Source organism: Anser brachyrhynchus (assembly GCF_964034855.1).
Source record: "Anser brachyrhynchus genome assembly, chromosome: 18".
Taxonomy (NCBI): Eukaryota; Metazoa; Chordata; class Aves; order Anseriformes; family Anatidae; genus Anser; species Anser brachyrhynchus.
The window spans coordinates 3,174,921-3,192,229 of NC_137711.1; the positions used below are offsets into that span (position 1 = coordinate 3,174,921).

At 41.1% G+C, this 17,309-nt stretch overlaps 1 protein-coding gene across 8 annotated transcripts in view; it reads right to left on the bottom strand.

Moving 5' to 3' along the window:
* Positions 1 to 342: 342 nt before the first annotated feature.
* The window catches only part of CEP112 (centrosomal protein 112), a 163,326-nt gene continuing 146,359 nt past the window's right edge, over positions 343 to 17,309 (bottom strand). For 5 of the 8 annotated variants that reach the window (XM_080560593.1, XM_080560596.1, XM_080560591.1 and 2 more), the window contains 3 exons: positions 4,441 to 4,542; positions 2,093 to 2,157; positions 343 to 781 (listed from right to left, as the gene is read on the bottom strand). In XM_080560593.1, the coding sequence (XP_080416719.1) occupies positions 778 to 781; positions 2,093 to 2,157; positions 4,441 to 4,542 (171 nt within the window). In that variant the 3' untranslated portion in view covers positions 343 to 777. The other 3 variants (XR_013940635.1, XM_080560598.1, XM_080560594.1) reach the window with 3 other exon arrangements.

The window sequence follows — 17,309 nt, forward strand, 5'->3', positions numbered from 1 at the left end:
GTACCAGGACGTTCAAGAGAGCCTGCGCACGCGCCCACACAGAACCGGGGCCGTATCAGTTATGACTCTTTTTCAATAACGCCGCATAACTGTGTTATCAGTAAGTGACAAAGGACTTTCCTGTGACCGGTGCATGCAACCCCACTGGTAGCTTTATATGCTGTTAACTGGCAACAGTGGCTGCATTTGTCATCATGGTGTTCTCATTCATGCTACAATGCTTTCCTTGAAATACAGCACGGAATATTTTCCCAGTTAAAAAAGCCATAAAAAAATATCATATGCACTGTGGCTATTTAAGTGAGTGAGATGCCCAAGCAGGACAATAATGGCAAAACAAAATAGTACAAAATAATATTTTAATATTATGTAAACACATGGACACAAAACAATGTCAAAATATGTTAAAATATCTTGGACAATAATAATAGAAAATGGGATTTTCTTCATGTATAAAAGTGAAAAGAATGGTACTAGGAAGTAATAACAAAAATATTAGTAGAGGAAACTTTTCCTCTTGGTAAGCAAGCACAGAGTCAAACACACAGTATATCAAAAGTATAAGTCTGTAATAAGATGATGATAAAAGGTAATGGAAGGAAAATACAACTAAAAAAAATCTGGCACGAGCAATGGATGTGTTTCCATGAACTTCACTGCATTTTGTATGCTAACAAAACAGCCACTGATCTTTGCATTTTAATTACAAGAGCCAAATCTTCAAACCTATTCAAAGCAGTCCATTTGGCAATCGAAGAAATCCAACAGCTCCAGCAGCTACCTGAAAATTAAGAGATTCTCATTAGTTCTATCTTACTGTTCTTGCTACAACACACAACAGGCTGAAATCACGGTTGGGCCCTGTCGCAGCGGGCTCGGTTACGGCTGTGACCACATCTGCAGCCATAGGCACAGGCAGGCTGAAGTTAGTTCTTCACTGACAGATGTCCAGTGTCAGCAAAAAAAAAAAGCACAATTTCAGTGAACAAGGGTCTGGTAACTTCAAAAACAAAATTTTGCATGAATGTAGTCTTGGAAAAATATTTGATCAGGACCAGAACTTCTCTGAACAGAAGCACAGAAGCTCCTCTCCTGCTCGCTCTGTCCCCAGCCCTTCCTCTCCACTGGGACGTGCACAGGGCTCCTTCCACCCTCGACTTTTGGTCACTTGTGACCAGGCCTGCTCGATGATTATTCATCGTTTTAAATAGCTATTTTCCTAACCGTGAAGACACTAACTCAAAAAAATTTGAGACAAAATCCATCCCTTTGCAGTGCTACTGCTGTTACTGGAGAGTCTTGAAACTATATTACAGCTTTATATTTACCTAGTTTTCTTTTTTTTTTCTGAATTTACCTACGCTGGACATATTACCAAGAATTTATGACATTTTCAGCTTCCAATTAGCTTTATCTAATTCTTGTTAACAAAAAATTTTGGATTAACATTTTCAGACAACTTCCACGCTGTTAACATCTTTACAAATGTCCAATTATCTTACACATTTTTACACTAATTTTACAAGCCCGCATTTTTATTTGCAGAACACCTCATGTGCAATACGAAAGTATCAACAAAGCCAATAAATATAAAAAGACGGAGTGAGTTTACTAGGAAATTTCCTTTTACTCACCTATCCATGTGAATCACTTACTCTAAAGGCACAGCAAGTCTTTTTATTGCTGCAGCACTTGCCATAATTTATATTGGAGGGTGTAAACGTTTGAAAAAAGCTCAGGCTCATGAAGATCCGGTACTTTGAAGATGTGATCTGTAATATTATGCATTGCATCATTGTTTTCTATCTTAAAAGGAGGTGGCATCACCGCAGAGCTGCAGCTGTGCACTGAGCCACTGTCTCATCATGAACATCGAGGCAAAGCCCAGACTTGCAATGCACCTGCAAGTTCTCTAATCTTGCTCTAATAGTACTGACTAAGCACTGGGAAAATTCTCAGACGCTTGTTTACTGAAAATAAGGATCTTTTAAAACGGCAACCATATTTGAGTGTTTTAATTAAGCCGTAAAACTTCAATAACTGGGATCTACAGGTGTGAAATGGTACAAATTAATCAAAGATAATCACGTACCTCCTGGTGCGGTAGGTATTCAGCTCGGCCTGTAGGGCAGAGGCTCTTTTCTGCAGAACATTTACCTGTAAAATACATCCCAAATGAAAATGTTGTACAAAATTCTAATAAATAAATCTGCACTCATTTCATAATGGTGTTTTTCTTGCCTATCGTGCCTAAGTAAATGCAATAACATTTTAGCTGCGTACTGGAATTAATCACAATACTTTATAGAAGATTGTCAGCATGGCCTTCCTGGCCTGCATATCCTCAACACACCAGCTGCACACTCCCTACTTTAAGAACAGAGTCAAAACAGTTTTGAAATTCAGCTTGCGGTAGCATATCGATTACGCGAGGGGTTGGGAACTCCAGTTGCACCCTCAACGCCCATACGAAGCCTGTGCTCTGATCCCTGCACTTCTCCTGTGGTGTGAAGATACTCACCTGTTCTGGATGGGTGTGAAAATTAATGTTTATTAATACACCGTGGCCACTTTTGGACAAATCAACAAGAGCTGGCAATTGGGCAGCGTACTTTATATTTAGCAATGCTTTTCAAAAACTTTGCCTAAGCATCCAGTATTTTCTTTTTGTTTATTTTTATCACTGCTCGGGCTTTTACCCAGCCCATGTTCTTCATCCTCCTCCAACAATAAATAATCCTGACAGGTGCAGAGATTCCATTGCCCTTCTTGTCTGATGTTTCGAAACAGGAATTTCAACAATTTTCAAAGACGAGGACACCTGTGCTTCAGAAAAGAGCCCTGCTTACTGAGTGGTCTGTGACTACAGCGTACCACTGGAAATACAGCCAGCAGCTATGTATTTCTGGGATAACACCCAGTTTTTAGTGTGTGTAGTTACTTTTACTCTTTTGAAATGCTGCTGATGCTTACAAAAGCCCTGCAGGTAGATATCAGATTCTGCTTTTTTTAACTCCTTAGAAGGTGTGATACTCTTACATTAGCTCCAGTGTAACGCTTCCTACTAGACAGTGCTAACGGTCAACCACACTTTAAAAATAGCTTTTTACTATCAACTGGAAATAGATTTCCCCACTTGATCCTTAACTCTTTATTTCCCACAAATATTTAAATGAAAAAGAGCTTCACTTCCATTAGGAATCCCTTGACATGTGGGCAGAGTGCCTGTAACATAGTGTTGAAGTTTTGGCACTAGCCGCACATAGGAATTTGAAACTTTCCCCTACGAAAATTTCCTACTTCTATTAAAGGCAAACTTTGTCAGTGAAGTGTCTTGTGCTTGGAAGAAAATGCTACATAATAACCCTTATGCATTGTACAGGAAGGAAGGAAGGAAGCAAGGAAGGAAATAAGGAAGGAAGCGGAAAAAAAAGGCAATAAAAAGCAAATACATGAAATTACTAACTATCTCCGTAGAGAGATTGCATAAGAAAGAGAAATTGAGAGTTTGTAGATCTATAATAGCTTGAAAAACGGTCCTTTAAATTGGTATAAGGCGTGTGCTGGTGTCAAGCCTAAACATGCATGCTGTGTCCTCAGGGCTTTTGCTCTTCTCTGAGCCCTGGGCAGCTCTGAGCCACCACCAGGACTGCCACGGTGTTTCCTCATTTCTTCCCTTCAGCCCAGGACAGATTCCAGTCCTTCCGACCCATGCCTAAAAGCAGTCCTGCACTGGGCCATGTGCCAGCACTGCCTGTTTTTTTTGGAGTACTGTTATTTGACATCTATGATCACTCCTCTTTATTGTTATTTATCCTTCCTCAGACCTTTATGTGTCTGCGAGTTCAGGCAATGATGATACTTTGCTTTCTTCCAGCTCCTAATATAATATAATATATCCTAATAGGACAGCACCAAATGACTTCTTTGGGAACCCCACACTAGAAACATAACCAGTTTATTATTTACAACGTAGTTCCCTATTTACAATGAGATTTTGATATTTCTGTTAGCCAGTTTTATGCCTGTTTCATATAAACAATATTGATTCTGCGTTACTGTAGATGAGCTAGTGTTTTGAAACATTTAAGAGAAAGCATTACAGAAGTCCATTAGAATCTCTTTCTACAGGAAAACCTAGAAATAATACAGTAATCACTGGGACTACTGTCTTAAAAGAAATATCTCACTTGCTTCATTATATAGGCTGAGAAGAGAACAAAATGATTTCTCACTCTCTTTCGCATCCTTTACAAGCATCCTTTAAACAATTCCTCTAGGAAAAACAGGGTAAGAAAAGCGAGAGCAAACTGTATGCTGTATTTGAAAGGCTGTGAAAATGCTACTGAACACAGCAATATTTTCTACTTTTGACTCTCAAGTGGAACAAAATCTGGCATCAAAAGATACAATATGATAGATAAATGGATAAAGATTTACCTGAGATTTTAAAGATACAATGGTGTCTTCAAGTTCCTGTCTCAAAGATGCTGGCATCAGACTTTTGAGTGTGTTTTCATATTCTTGTCGTATATGGGTCATCTGTAAGAGAACAGAAAAATACATAAAGAGACGGCTACTTTTGGAAGTTAGAGAATAACTTTTTTGCTTCTTTTGCCCTATTTGGAGTTCAAGTAAACTCAGAATTGTTAGATCAAGAGAAAGTTAAGAAGAGAGAAGAAAGATCAGCCAAGACCTGTAAAGAGCAAAAGCGGAATAAAAGAGGAAGAAAGGAAAAAGAAAACATGAAAAGGAAATAGTCATGAAAAGGCAATGCTAAGGCATTTGCTGGGACATAGTCAGAAGAAGGAATACTACTAGCTTTCCTAAATCTATCTCGGTAGAGCATTTAAGCAGACAAACTGCAGATCGTTAGTCAGCAGGTTTCTAGCTCACAGAAGTTTCTTTTTTGTCTTTAATGGGATCTTAATCAGGTCAGCGTGTGATGTTTGCCCCTTACTCCCTTAGACAAGGTGACTTACTGTTTCCCGAGAGTTTTTACAAAATTTCTCAACCTCAGGGATCTTTTAAGGCATTTTTTTGTTCACTGTGCACCCATTTTTCATTGCACTTTGCATCTTCCTGAATTTCATTCTTAGGTGATTGAGGGATATGGGCAAAAGGTTTCATGGCCTGCCAGTACCAGTGCAAGTATTTAAAAACCTGCTTTAAAGTTATTATACACAAAATCTGCAAATTGTTCTTTGCCCCTTCTCACAGATCATGGTTCAATCATGCTTCATGAACTAAGGCAAACCAGTTTATCTAGTAGTTTTACAGCGTATTGCACATAACCTGATAAAGATACCTGACCAGTAAGAAGATTCTGCCTATTTCATCACATAAAATAGCAATATTATCATCTGTACAATTAACTCTCTTCCCATAAGGTGGATACAATTGTATTCTAAAGTGAACTACCAAGTGGAGTAGCACGTGTTAGAAATTTGCAAGTAAACAATAGGCAAAAATGTTAGCTTGTTTTATTGTACAGCTGGGAGACCTCAACCAACAGGTTCCAGCATCTTCGACATGTTAGGAGAGGAGATGTTTGCATAAAAATCACTACAACTAAAGAAGAACATTTTACTCTGTAACCTTATCCAACAGATGTTGAATTTACAGTACAAAGTGGCGTTAGGTGAGGACAGCTCAACTGGAAGGATTGTGCTTTGGTACTCTGTGCTGTGGCTGTACTTGCTGAACCTTGGCGCATGAGGCCCGAGAGCCTTGCTCAGCTTTGCATCTCGCAGGACTATTTGCACGCCTTATTACTTTGCTGAATCAGGGCCTCACATCTGTACTCACCTTCCAATAGGATTAACTGCTTAATTCAAATTAACCAAGCACTTAGGTGTTTTTCTGGATTAGCAGCTGAATATGTAAATAAAGGATGAAAGGGATTCAATATCAGATTAATTTATGAAGTATCTTTAAACTTTCAAATTGATTCTTTTTTCCGATGCATCTACACACCAATGCCATTTTGTGCCGATTCTACTTTAGATACAAAATTTCTTAGATCTGCCATTGTGAGCACAAATCAAAACCTCGGTCTCACATCTGAAGAAGCCGTAAGATCTAACTTCCAGCTCCCAGCCTGCTTACACACATGCTCACACACGTGACGACTGAGCCCAAAGTTCACCCAACAATGTGCCAATTACTATCTTCTGGAGAAAGCAGGGCATGCCAAGCTACGCATTATGCTCAGTACAATTATCGATGTAAGAGGAATAAAACAATCTGATGAAAATTTTGTCTGTGAGTCATTCCAACGTGCAGGAAGAAATCTCCAAATCTCTATGCAAATAGGCAATTAGAGGCTTTCCTTGTGAACTGCAAGTGATGCTACTATGCAAATACAAAGAAATAACAGGAAAAAAAACCACTGTAAGACAGGAAACCTTGTTTGAACTCTGCTTGTATATAAGCCAGTGATCAAAATTTATGCTTTTTAAAGTTACTCCAATAAACTTATTCTACTCTTTCTATAAAGGCTTACAAAGTTCTGAATAGGTGCTTTGCCAGCATAAATACTTTCCGAGCCAACTGCTCATTTGGGTGGGGACCTTGATACAGCAGAAACATGTATTTCAGTTAATTCACATTTCTTACATTTGTTCGTGGTGAGAAAGGAGTAGAAACAGGCAGCTAGAACCGCAAAATGCTTTTATTTCCTCACTGTGAGCGATGAAGGTATATTTCACACGTCCGAGGGTCTGGATGGCTATGCTGGTTATAAATCTATTCCCACTGCCAGCCACGTTCAGCGGAGGCTTCAGGCGTGGGACGGCTCGGGGAGCTCTGCGGGTGCTGGGCTGGCACCGCCGGTGCAGCCTGGCCTCTCCGTGTGCCACAGCTGAAGCCATGGGCACAGCGCTGCCACTTCCCCCGAGTTTTGGGAGCCCCTGAACACTTGGGCTTGTTCCCCGTCCCTAACTGCATTTGAAGTCAGGACAGACTCCCTTTCACTGCATACGGGCTTAGTGCACGGACCCAATCCCATCCACCACGAACCACCTTTGCTGCACAGCTTTGCGGTGGGTTTGAAGAAGCCCCCAGGCAGACAAATGTCCCTTTTAATTACTCAAACTGTCTACAGGCCACGTTCACTTGAGGTTCAAGGCTACGTTCGATCCAACACTTCCTACCACCTTGCTACTACACTGGGGTGACCCAACCAGCAAAGAAAGCCCGGCTTTCAAGCCAAACTTGCCCTTAAGCTCCCCATTTACAGTCAATGGGGACGCGAGGAGCTGACCCCGGTGTAACACACTACACCATGACCCAGGGACCTGGGACTCACACCAGCTTCCTCGGGAGCCAGGCCCGCAGCAGGGACCCCTTACTGTAATTTTTCCTAGAGGAAAGTCAAGAAGGTTTCATTCTAAATAGACACAACAACAATTTGAATACAGCTCCATGAGTGAAACAACAATGATCTCATTGAGCGCGGTCATTTGACCAGGTCGTTGTTTTTAATAGATTAATCTGCGAGTGTCCTCCAAAGATGTCGCTTTCCCAGTGCTCTTTAATGCTTGCTGTTAGCTCTGCAAAGCACCAAGGGGATTGTTGCTTTTTGATGAAGGTGTTTCTTGGAAAGTCAGGAAAAACACGTACTGTGCTTTAAAATACAGTTATGTATGACCGGGTCGGCTGAAAAAGGAGAAAGAAAACGAGAAGCAAGCCCTGGTAGCAGAAGTATTGCTTGGGGCTGGTCTCTTACTCGGTTTTGGAGAGAAGACGCACTTCTTGCAGTGCAAACTGTTCTTTGGCATACAACTGCAATTTGTTTGTTCGCTAAGACAAAGTATGTTACTTTCAACTGTGCTCACTAATAATTGCATCACAATAAGATGAAAATAAGATCCCAGCTGTTTCCTGTCATAATCTGATAAACAACATGCTGATATTTTTGGCGGAGGTTACTATCAAAGTTTATTGACCAAGAGATTAACATAGTGCATGGCAAAAATCTGAATCACTTCTTAGAACTGACAAATAACACATAGTGGGCTAACATACACTGATTTTAATCGGGGAAGGTTTTTTATTTTTTAACCTTTATTTTTGACCAATGAAAGCTACGTCTGCAGGGATTGTGTGTGTGCATGTGTGCCTTAAAGGCTTTTTTGTTCTTTTATAGCCTCAAGCCGCCGCCCTAGGATCCACAAATACTGTGTCTCCTCTTGTGCTCGAAAGATGTTTAAAATTGCAATTCTTCAGCCCTCAGGAGGGTTTTAGTCTTCTGGATGAGGATAGCTCTATTTCATTTACTGTTGTGTTCATTTTCCTTCAGTCCTGAGAAAGCCTTTTTAAAATTCATTTTGGTGAGTTGATTTAATCCAAGAACCCCCAGGAAGGTTTTATAGCTTTTAATATTAAGCTGCCACACTGCTCTTTGTTTATTCAGGTTGGTGGCTACCATATGAGGTTTAAAGTTTTACCATCAATCATCTTTGGTGTCAGTAAAACAACCGAAAGCTGAAGTTGCCATGCAGAGATCACCTATGGTTAGTCACAAGAAATTAGAATAAAAAGGAGAGAAATCTTCACGCAATTATACAAAGTGATACAAAAAGCAGGGAAGTTGTAACTGCACAGACTACAACAAGATCTTGTCATAGCTGGTAACCAACCGCTCCCAAAAGAGATAAAAGTTGGATTCAGTGCTCAGCAGAGAAATACAGCACTGAGTTTCCAAGCCGAGCAGTCAGGCCTGGCCCAAGAGCTTTTCAGTAGAGTAAGACAAATTTCACTTTTAATGCTTCTCCCCTGTGCTTTGCTCTACAGCCACAGCCACACCTTGTCAGATTTAGGTTGCTCACAGCCAGCTCTCCCTTTCTTTCTTTCGAGAGATCTGTGATGCCAACTTTATCATCCGGAGCATAGCGGCCCTGGGGACTCCAGGTAGTGCAACATCCCCCTCTCAAAACGTTAAAAAAGAACACACCACAAATGCAATCTCCTCCAGATCTCCCAACTGTAAATTACTTGATTTGAACCAGAGGAACATAAGGGAAATGCAAATGAAACACTGGAGTAAATGTTGCCAAAGCAAAGGAAGCTACCACAAGAGAGTTGTTGAAGTTCCAATTAAAAAAAAAAAAAAAGTCTCGTCTTGAAGGGCATGAAGTTAACTTTTTGTTTATGTCAGATAAGAACTGAAAGGCAGCTCACCTAACTTGGGTTTTGTGGTTTTTTAGTATCTTAATTTCTGCCTGCTTGTAATATTTGTGAAGGAGGATAATTCCACGTGTGCCAGGAAATACTAGGATAGTGACCAAAAGGTATAATTAGGATCAGGTAATTATTATCAAATTTTCTCCACATTTCAGGGGAGTAAGATGAGATAAGCTATTTCCTGTCTCTCTCAAATTCTTTCCTGCATTATTTGAAGAATGACATGTGGCGTAAAATGATGTTATAATGATGTTCAAAACAGAAATCTCTTTAAAAAGTTTGTGCATCTGTTCTGCAGAAGACATGAAAGATGTGTTGTAATAAATCTGAAGACAGGTTAGGGTACCAAAAAGGGAAAAATAACTCCTTCAGCCTTAGGCAAACCATTTAATCTCTGACTAAAGTCTCATCCTAAATGAGGATAATAATAATATTGCACAGGTCAACTTCATTCAGGCGATGTGAGGATGGCTGAAGTAATTTTCGGAAAGCAGTTTGAAAAGGGCAAGTGAAGGACAAATTACCACGATGCCATCCCAATTAAACAAACAAAACAAAACAAAAATGCACACTCAACCTCCCCTCCCCCCCAAAAAAAACCCAACCAACCAACCAACCGCCACCAACGAAAAAAATTATCAAAGTAATGATTAACTTCAGTCTGTTTCTGTTCTCCCTAATTGCAGAGCCTCCTCTGCTTCTCAGCACTCCTAAGCCCTACGTGAATACAGCTCTGCTCCCCCCGAACTGCTGAGAACTGTACGGGCGCCTTCCTCCTTCGGCCCGCCTGGGGAAGCTGGGCCATCCCTGCAACCAAGGAACAAACTGCACCAAAAGCTGCAGTTCCTTTCCTTAAGGTTCTGATCTCTCACAGTTCTGCTGTGGAAGAACAATTATGGCTTGAAATCTTCTCAAACAATTTTTGATAATGACGAACCAAGTGATGTATTAATTTTTTTTTCAATGGAGAACAAGGCCACTTCATTTGTCATTTCACAATACAGGCAAATACAAATATCCGCTGCTTTTCAGTCCTCATCCTCTCTCGTTTCAGCCAGTGGGAGCTTCTATTCTTACTGTGAAATGTATGTTGAAATATGGTTCTTACGCATTTAAAGAAATATTATGCAATTTGATACAACCGTTCTCAAGTTCTTAAGGAAAGTAATGAACACCATAAATTGCACGAACACGGTGTGGCTAAGAACAGTAACTAAGCAAGATCAGCTGAGCAAGTTGTTTTGTCAAGTGTGCACCATGTTGTTCTCCACGGAGAAAATACTGCTGGAGAACCTCATCTGTTCTGACAGTTTCAATAAAACATAAATTGGTAGCATAGCTGTCCCCTTTGTTTTTCTGTCTTTAGCTAGTAAACCATTTGAGCGTCCAAAATATTCTTGCCTTGGTGTTTCACTAACCCGCAGGGACCGCCGGTTATGCCAAGCTGCTCGCTGCACACTGAGCTTTCTGCTCGGTTAGTTTCTTCCAACCTGCGTTCAAGAGGCCTTATTACTTCAGGGGTTTGTATTTTGATATCTTTCTGTTCTTAACCAAGATCTCCCACCTGGAAAATCCTCTGTTTGCAGTTAGGCAACGCGAGCCTATATAATTCATAACTGCAGAGGAAGGGAAGTCAGGCAAAACTTTTAAAAAAATGCAGTGGGCTGCATATGGCAAGAACAGCATTCTTGGGATTACGCGAGTTGGAGAGGAATAAAAGCTTTCACTGTCAACACCATGGAACAACCAGGAATGCTGTGGCTAGAAAATTCACGCTGTTCTCTCAACCTCCCCCTCTGAAGGGCTCCTCTATTGTTCCAGTTGGGATTTGGAGGATCCCTGACTTCTCCCCTCCTTCGAGATGACTCAGTGCAGATGCCATCCCTGTCCCTGAGCGGTATTTCCTTCAGCTCTTGTCAGTGCCATCCTTTCATCGGCCGGAGAGGTCATAACTGCGCAACAAGTGGTCCTCCTCGTGTAAGAGCAGGAATCGAAAGCAGCCCGGGAACCGTGGGGCCAAATCTGAAGACACATGGTACTCATTTATGGCTCTGTCGATGGCAGAGAATTTTAAATAGGCTATCAAGATAATTAAGTCTGAAATAAAGCTATAAGCATCTTTGACACTGCCATGGGAATGTATTTCTGTATTTCAGTTTTACATTCCAGCATGTGTTACCTTCTACATAATCCTTTCCATCCTGGGGTGGTTCAGCAAGTCAAGGTTTCGGTATCTGATAGGAGAGGTGCTGAGTGCTCACTAATGACGGCAAGAGCTGACAAAGCTCAGCAGCGTGCGGGATTAAGCTCAGTATTTTCACACTGTCTGTGTGAACACGCAAATCTTTGTAGATAAGCTACTTTTACTATCACCATTTCCCCTCTTTCAAGAAGGAAAATTTAACCAGCATCTCAACTGGAAAGCAAGCTGCCGGATTTACGAAGCATCACAGCTGGTAAGTCTATAAACTTTGAGCACAGGTGAGCAGGGTAGCGCGGGAGAGAACTACGGCGGCACCTCCCCAACCTACTTCTGAAAGATGGCACTTGGTGCTGATCAAACTGCAAACAAAATAATACTTTAAAATTCAGATGATGTTAAAATCAGCATTAAGCTGGCCTTTCTTCAGTCCTTTCCAGTTCCATCCAAGCACCTCGTCACCTGTTAAAAATGAACAGGGTAATTCGCTAACCGACCACACGTCACCGAGAGCCTGACCTGGAGATGCGAGGTCCGTGTTCTTTTCTGCTGTCATCCAGCTGGCTCCTCCATGCAGTGCCACTTCTCCTCTTTTAGTTCCCTGCATTAAACGCCACCATCACTGTCCTTTGTAGTTGTACTTAAAACTACCCCAGGCACACTTGTGATAGAACACAATTCCTTTAATTGATAATGCGCAAGCAAGCCACAGATGCTCTAAAATGATATGCTGCTCTTTTATAAGTAAGCTTTCTTTCTCATTCACTCCTATTTAAGACGAAGAGCTAGAAAACTGTCAAGTTAAAATACTCTCTAATTCCTGCATGCTGGCATATGCTTCTATTCTTCTTTGGCGAAAATATTTTTTCTCCTTTCAACTGTTTGTTCTTTACTTTCTGTGTTAGTCTCTCTCTCCAGCTGGCCACTTCATTCCAATAATTCATTCAGTCCTATGAAGTAGGCATACATTTGTGTTTTTTCCAGTTGTGTCTGATTACCAAAGCTAACATTTGATCGCTGACTTCCACACATACATTATCATCATCTACCTCTTTTCCCTTTGACAGTCTCACAGTTGGTGAGAGCCTTCTCTCCTGCAGTTCCTGCCATATGGAGCTCCCGGTAACTTTCAACTCTATTGATTTCCAGTTCCTTTCAAATCCCACCTGAAAATTTGTTTTTCTGTGCTTGAATCTGAGCTGCTTCTTCCTTCTGCTATTTTGAAACTTTATGCTATACAGCATGCCACATTCTGTTTAATTCTGCTTTCCTTTCATAGTAGGCTGTTAAAGAAAATCCTATACAAGACGCAAAATATGGCAAATGCAAAGTTCTGATTTATTGTAACAATCTCAGACTTAATTAAAGATTGGAGGGGCACTATTGTATCAAAGTGATTAACGAATATAACAGTGGAATTGTATGCATGGTAGGCATGAACCTACTAGAAGTAGTAGAATCAGGCTCCAAATAATGACAGTACTGATTTTATGGTACCGTAGTCAGCATTGCCATGCACCTACAGCTGCACCTATATCCGTGAAAGGTCCTTCATGAAATATAACCAAGGTCAGCGTCATTCTTCCTGAACAGCCTCCGTCAGGAAGTGCCAAATAAGAAAGAAAATGTAAGAAATAGATGTCTTTGTCTGCATATGCCAAACAGACAGACCAGCTGCTCTCACTTATATCAGATTCTTTGCTGCTTGTATGTGGCCCTCCAACAACTCCTTTTCCATGAAAATATTTTAAACTTTAAATTTGTCCACCGTAAGTAGTCAGAAAAGAAATCTGCTGTCTGCAGATATTGAATCAGTAGATCTTCAGGTGCCAGCCTGCGGGGAGCTATGCCATTCGGGCTGCTCTTTTACATTTTTCACAAAACGTATACTTTTCTTGAAATGCTTTATGAAAGGAAAAAAGCTGAAGTATGCAGTACCCTCCTGTTCGGGGTGCTGGCAGAGCAACAGATGAAACAGAAAGGAGAGAAGCAAACGGGCACGGAGGGAAGGACCCTCCCTCAGCACCCGGCGCTCTCCAAACTCAGCCTCCCCGGTACGTGCTGGTCGCATGCAGAAACCTCAGGAGCTGTTTGAACGTGACATTATTCGGTGTCGATCTTCTTGCAAGTCACAGTAGAAAATTCTTTTGGATTCTCACCTTCTTCCCCACTGCAGCCCCGATGCCAGCGCAGGCTGCCCGTGGGGTTAACTGGCAGCTGCTCCGCAGCCAGCGCCAGGGCTCCTCGCTGCGAATCGCTTCTGTGGTTAAGATCGTTCAGATCTACACTGAGCTTCCCATTTCTGTGGGAGCACAAACGGGTCTCTGGGGGAAAATTCTGGAAGGATGTCAACGCCGTGGGTTGAAGCAACCAGAGCAAATGGCAGAATTTCATCACCACCTCCAGTGCGTGCTTACTGTTTGTTTCTCAGTTTCCAAAGGGCTCAGCAGCTCTGCAAAACAAATACTGTCTGAATCCTCTTCACCTGCAGATTGGCCACAAGGCAAAGATTTTAATTTAAATGCCCAACCTAGAACCACAGAATCATTTAGACAGGCAAGGACCTTTGAGATCATCAAGTCCAACTATCCACCTAAACTACAGCTAATTAACCTGGTTTTAGATGACTCCAGCGTGTTCTGAGAAAGACAACTCTTTGAGAAAGTCTGGAGATCCAAGGATCACGTTTTAATCATGAGAATTCAAGGCACGGGCCCTGGCGTTTGCAGTTATCTGAGGCACCTGAGCTGGAAGTCCTCATGCGACAGGGACGAGGCTGGTTTGGAAGCAGACTTCCTGCTGTGGCTCACCATGGCCAGATGGAGGAAATTCCTCTCCTTCCATGTCATTTTTCCAGCACATACATAAAGCTTTGGCAAAGTCATGGGAGCAGCCGTGGAACTGTAAAGGCAGGCCAGGACAATGGAAGTGAGGGCAAAGATTTTCTGTGAATTTTCTGTGCGTTTAACACTCTATGGTATATTTGAAATAAAAAAATATGGAAAGATGGACAAAAAGCCCTCAACAGAAGGGACAATATTACTCAAGCCTTCCAGCCTTTGTTGCCTTAAGAATTATTTGGGGCGCATACCCTGGACATAGGCTTATCTTGCTCATCTCTGTCTTACTGTTTCTTTACTCATAGCTCCTGAAATCTGCAGACAGTAACACCATTCCCATCAAGGATAAGGTGTGGCAAATGTTAGAAGTTCCCTGTGCTACACAGCAGCTAAAATTTCAGAATGATGCATCACAGCATTCATCTGAGAACAAATATATTTAGTTGGCATGGAAACAGTACGTTAGGCTGAATGTGGTAAATATCCAGCAGTCATAAAATATTGAGCAAGTCAGAATAATAAACATTAAAAATGAAAACTCGCTGAATGCTTTTGAATCATAGCTCTTTTACAATTATCACTCCTGTTGTCATTTGAACACAAGTGAAATCCACTTAACAAACTAAGCCGTTCCATTTTACTCCAAATACTTCTAGAGCATCGTTATTCAGATAACTCTTTTCTCCCTCTTTAATAATCTACTTGAGAAAAAAGAAGTTAAAGGGCGGGAAACCTATATTGGCATTCCCCTTCCTTTGTCAGTAATATTCATGAATTGAACATAATTGATTTTCTGTTTTCAGAGAATCTCTCTCCTTAAGTCTCTAATTGTGACTTGGCAGTTTGGAAGACTATTCCTATGGCTCGAATACCTGTCATGATGTTACCTTGATTGTTCATGAACACGACAAACTTTTTTTCCCCCTGTATCATCCCCTTATTAGAAATTTTGTGTCATACCCAATCCAGCCCTATAGCTACAAATATTAGACCGAGGAATGAAAAGAATAGACGTGCTCTTTCTGAAGAAAATCTTGCATCCTTTCATGCAATTATCTAAAGAAAGATTACTGGAGTTTCCTACTGTTCTGAGTTGTGTTGATTATCCTTACCAAAAGGAAATTGAAATTAAATGAGGTATTTTAAAGAAATCTAGGTAATAAAGCAAGAACAAGATCACTACCATGATTTTTTATACAGGCCCCAATTCAGCAAAATTCTTTGCACATGCTTAAACTCCCATACTCATTGAGGCACATGCTTAACCTCTTACTGATGCGTCATATTTAATTACACATACACAGGATGTGAAATCTGCTGTATGAACAATTTGGATTTTTTTTAACTATGACTGACAACCGCATCAAGCTGTATAATTCACGGAAGAGAAACATTTTTAATAGAACGAAAGGCATTTCTGTCAGATATCTTGTCTTGCATTAGATCCGCGCACATATCAGAGGCAACCACGCAATACACTACAAGAACTATACTGCAAGTATGGTACAGGAACATAATCTAAATGGGATCAGTTTCCATATTTTACATATTACTGAGATATAAGAAACTTCATCATTGGTTTGCAAGGAAAAGGTTTCGGTGCACCCAAATTTTCTAGGAACCTTCTTAGACTGCTTTAACTGCCTAGGGACTATATATCAAGAAACATACATATATAAAGCTCTATATTAAGGGTGAGTTACACTTTATTTACTGCTAGCTTGTCACTTGCCATGAATGCACTTACATACATCTCAAGAGGTCAGACATCTAATTTTCGGAAAACATCCAGCATTTCAACATGAAGACAGACGATATAGCCAATTCTAAGACTCAAGTCTAGAAATAACAGTACTGACCATGGGCACCATTGCCCTATATAGGCATGCTTAGCAGAGACTGGAGATCCTCTGTTGAAGGGATGCAATGATTTAAGTTAGTCAAAATGGGAATAAAAGGTAAAAGTATTGGAAACAGTACAATGAAAGAAAACTGCTTTTGACAAACGTACGTTCATTGGGACTGCAGCACGTCATTCGCATAACGTTGCCATGCTGCAGCACGACAATCTGTCCCACTGGTGAAATGACACAGACAGACCGTGATTGCTTCTACTCACACCGTAAGAAGATTGAAAAAGTAAACAGGAATAAACACCAGTTCACACAATAACATGAAATCCTGGAATGAAAAGGCTCCATAAAAACAAGAGCTCCTCAGAGCTGCAACGCCACGCTCACCCCCAGACAGCTCACGGCTTGCCATCAGAGTCCTCCTAACACGCTTCTCCCCTGCTATTTACGGGACAGTTTATGTCAGTGGGTTGACTCTGCCTCTCCGGATAATTATCATACGGAAAGGTTAACTCTGTGCAATCACCAGAGGGTTACTGGCACAAAGAGCTAAGCTCTGTGGGTCTGCCAGTCACTCCTGGAGCCTGAAGAGTTATAAGGACACTGCACTGAGAAGAGACAAACATGGAGCACTGAGATACCACCCAACTAGCCATAACGAGAAACAGCTTTTTATTTTTAATTAAAAGCACAACAAAATGTTTTTTCATGTCTCATTCATTTGTTTGTTGTTGTTATAGAATCAAAACACAAGATTTTTCCTTTTAATGAAAAACAGAAGCTGTTTAACCCTCTCTCCTCCTTATTTACAGACATGTAAAAGCTCAGAAGAGTGGCCTTTGTAACAGTGCCAGTGCAAATTTTGATGTTTTATGCAATCCTGACGCAGGGAATATTTTGTAAAAGCAAGAAAGCAAGTTGTAAGTTACTGCCTTAAATATTTCGGCTCCCTAATCAGCTGAGGAGTCATCAGCTGCTGTTAAGGCTTGATGAACGTGCTCACAGGTAGTCTGTCCTCAGCATAACGATGGGGAATACACCAGGGCTGTCACCTTTGCCTTTTTCTTCTGGACAGAAAAGCGTAACTAGGGGATCAACCAGTCACAGAGGAGACACGCTAACAACTTGCAAAATGGGTGTCTGCCTAAAAAACCAAAGGCACCTAAGCAAGAACTGTCTCAACAGACGCAGCCTGTTCAGGAAGTCTCAGTGCAGGAGTGGCAGGGGCAG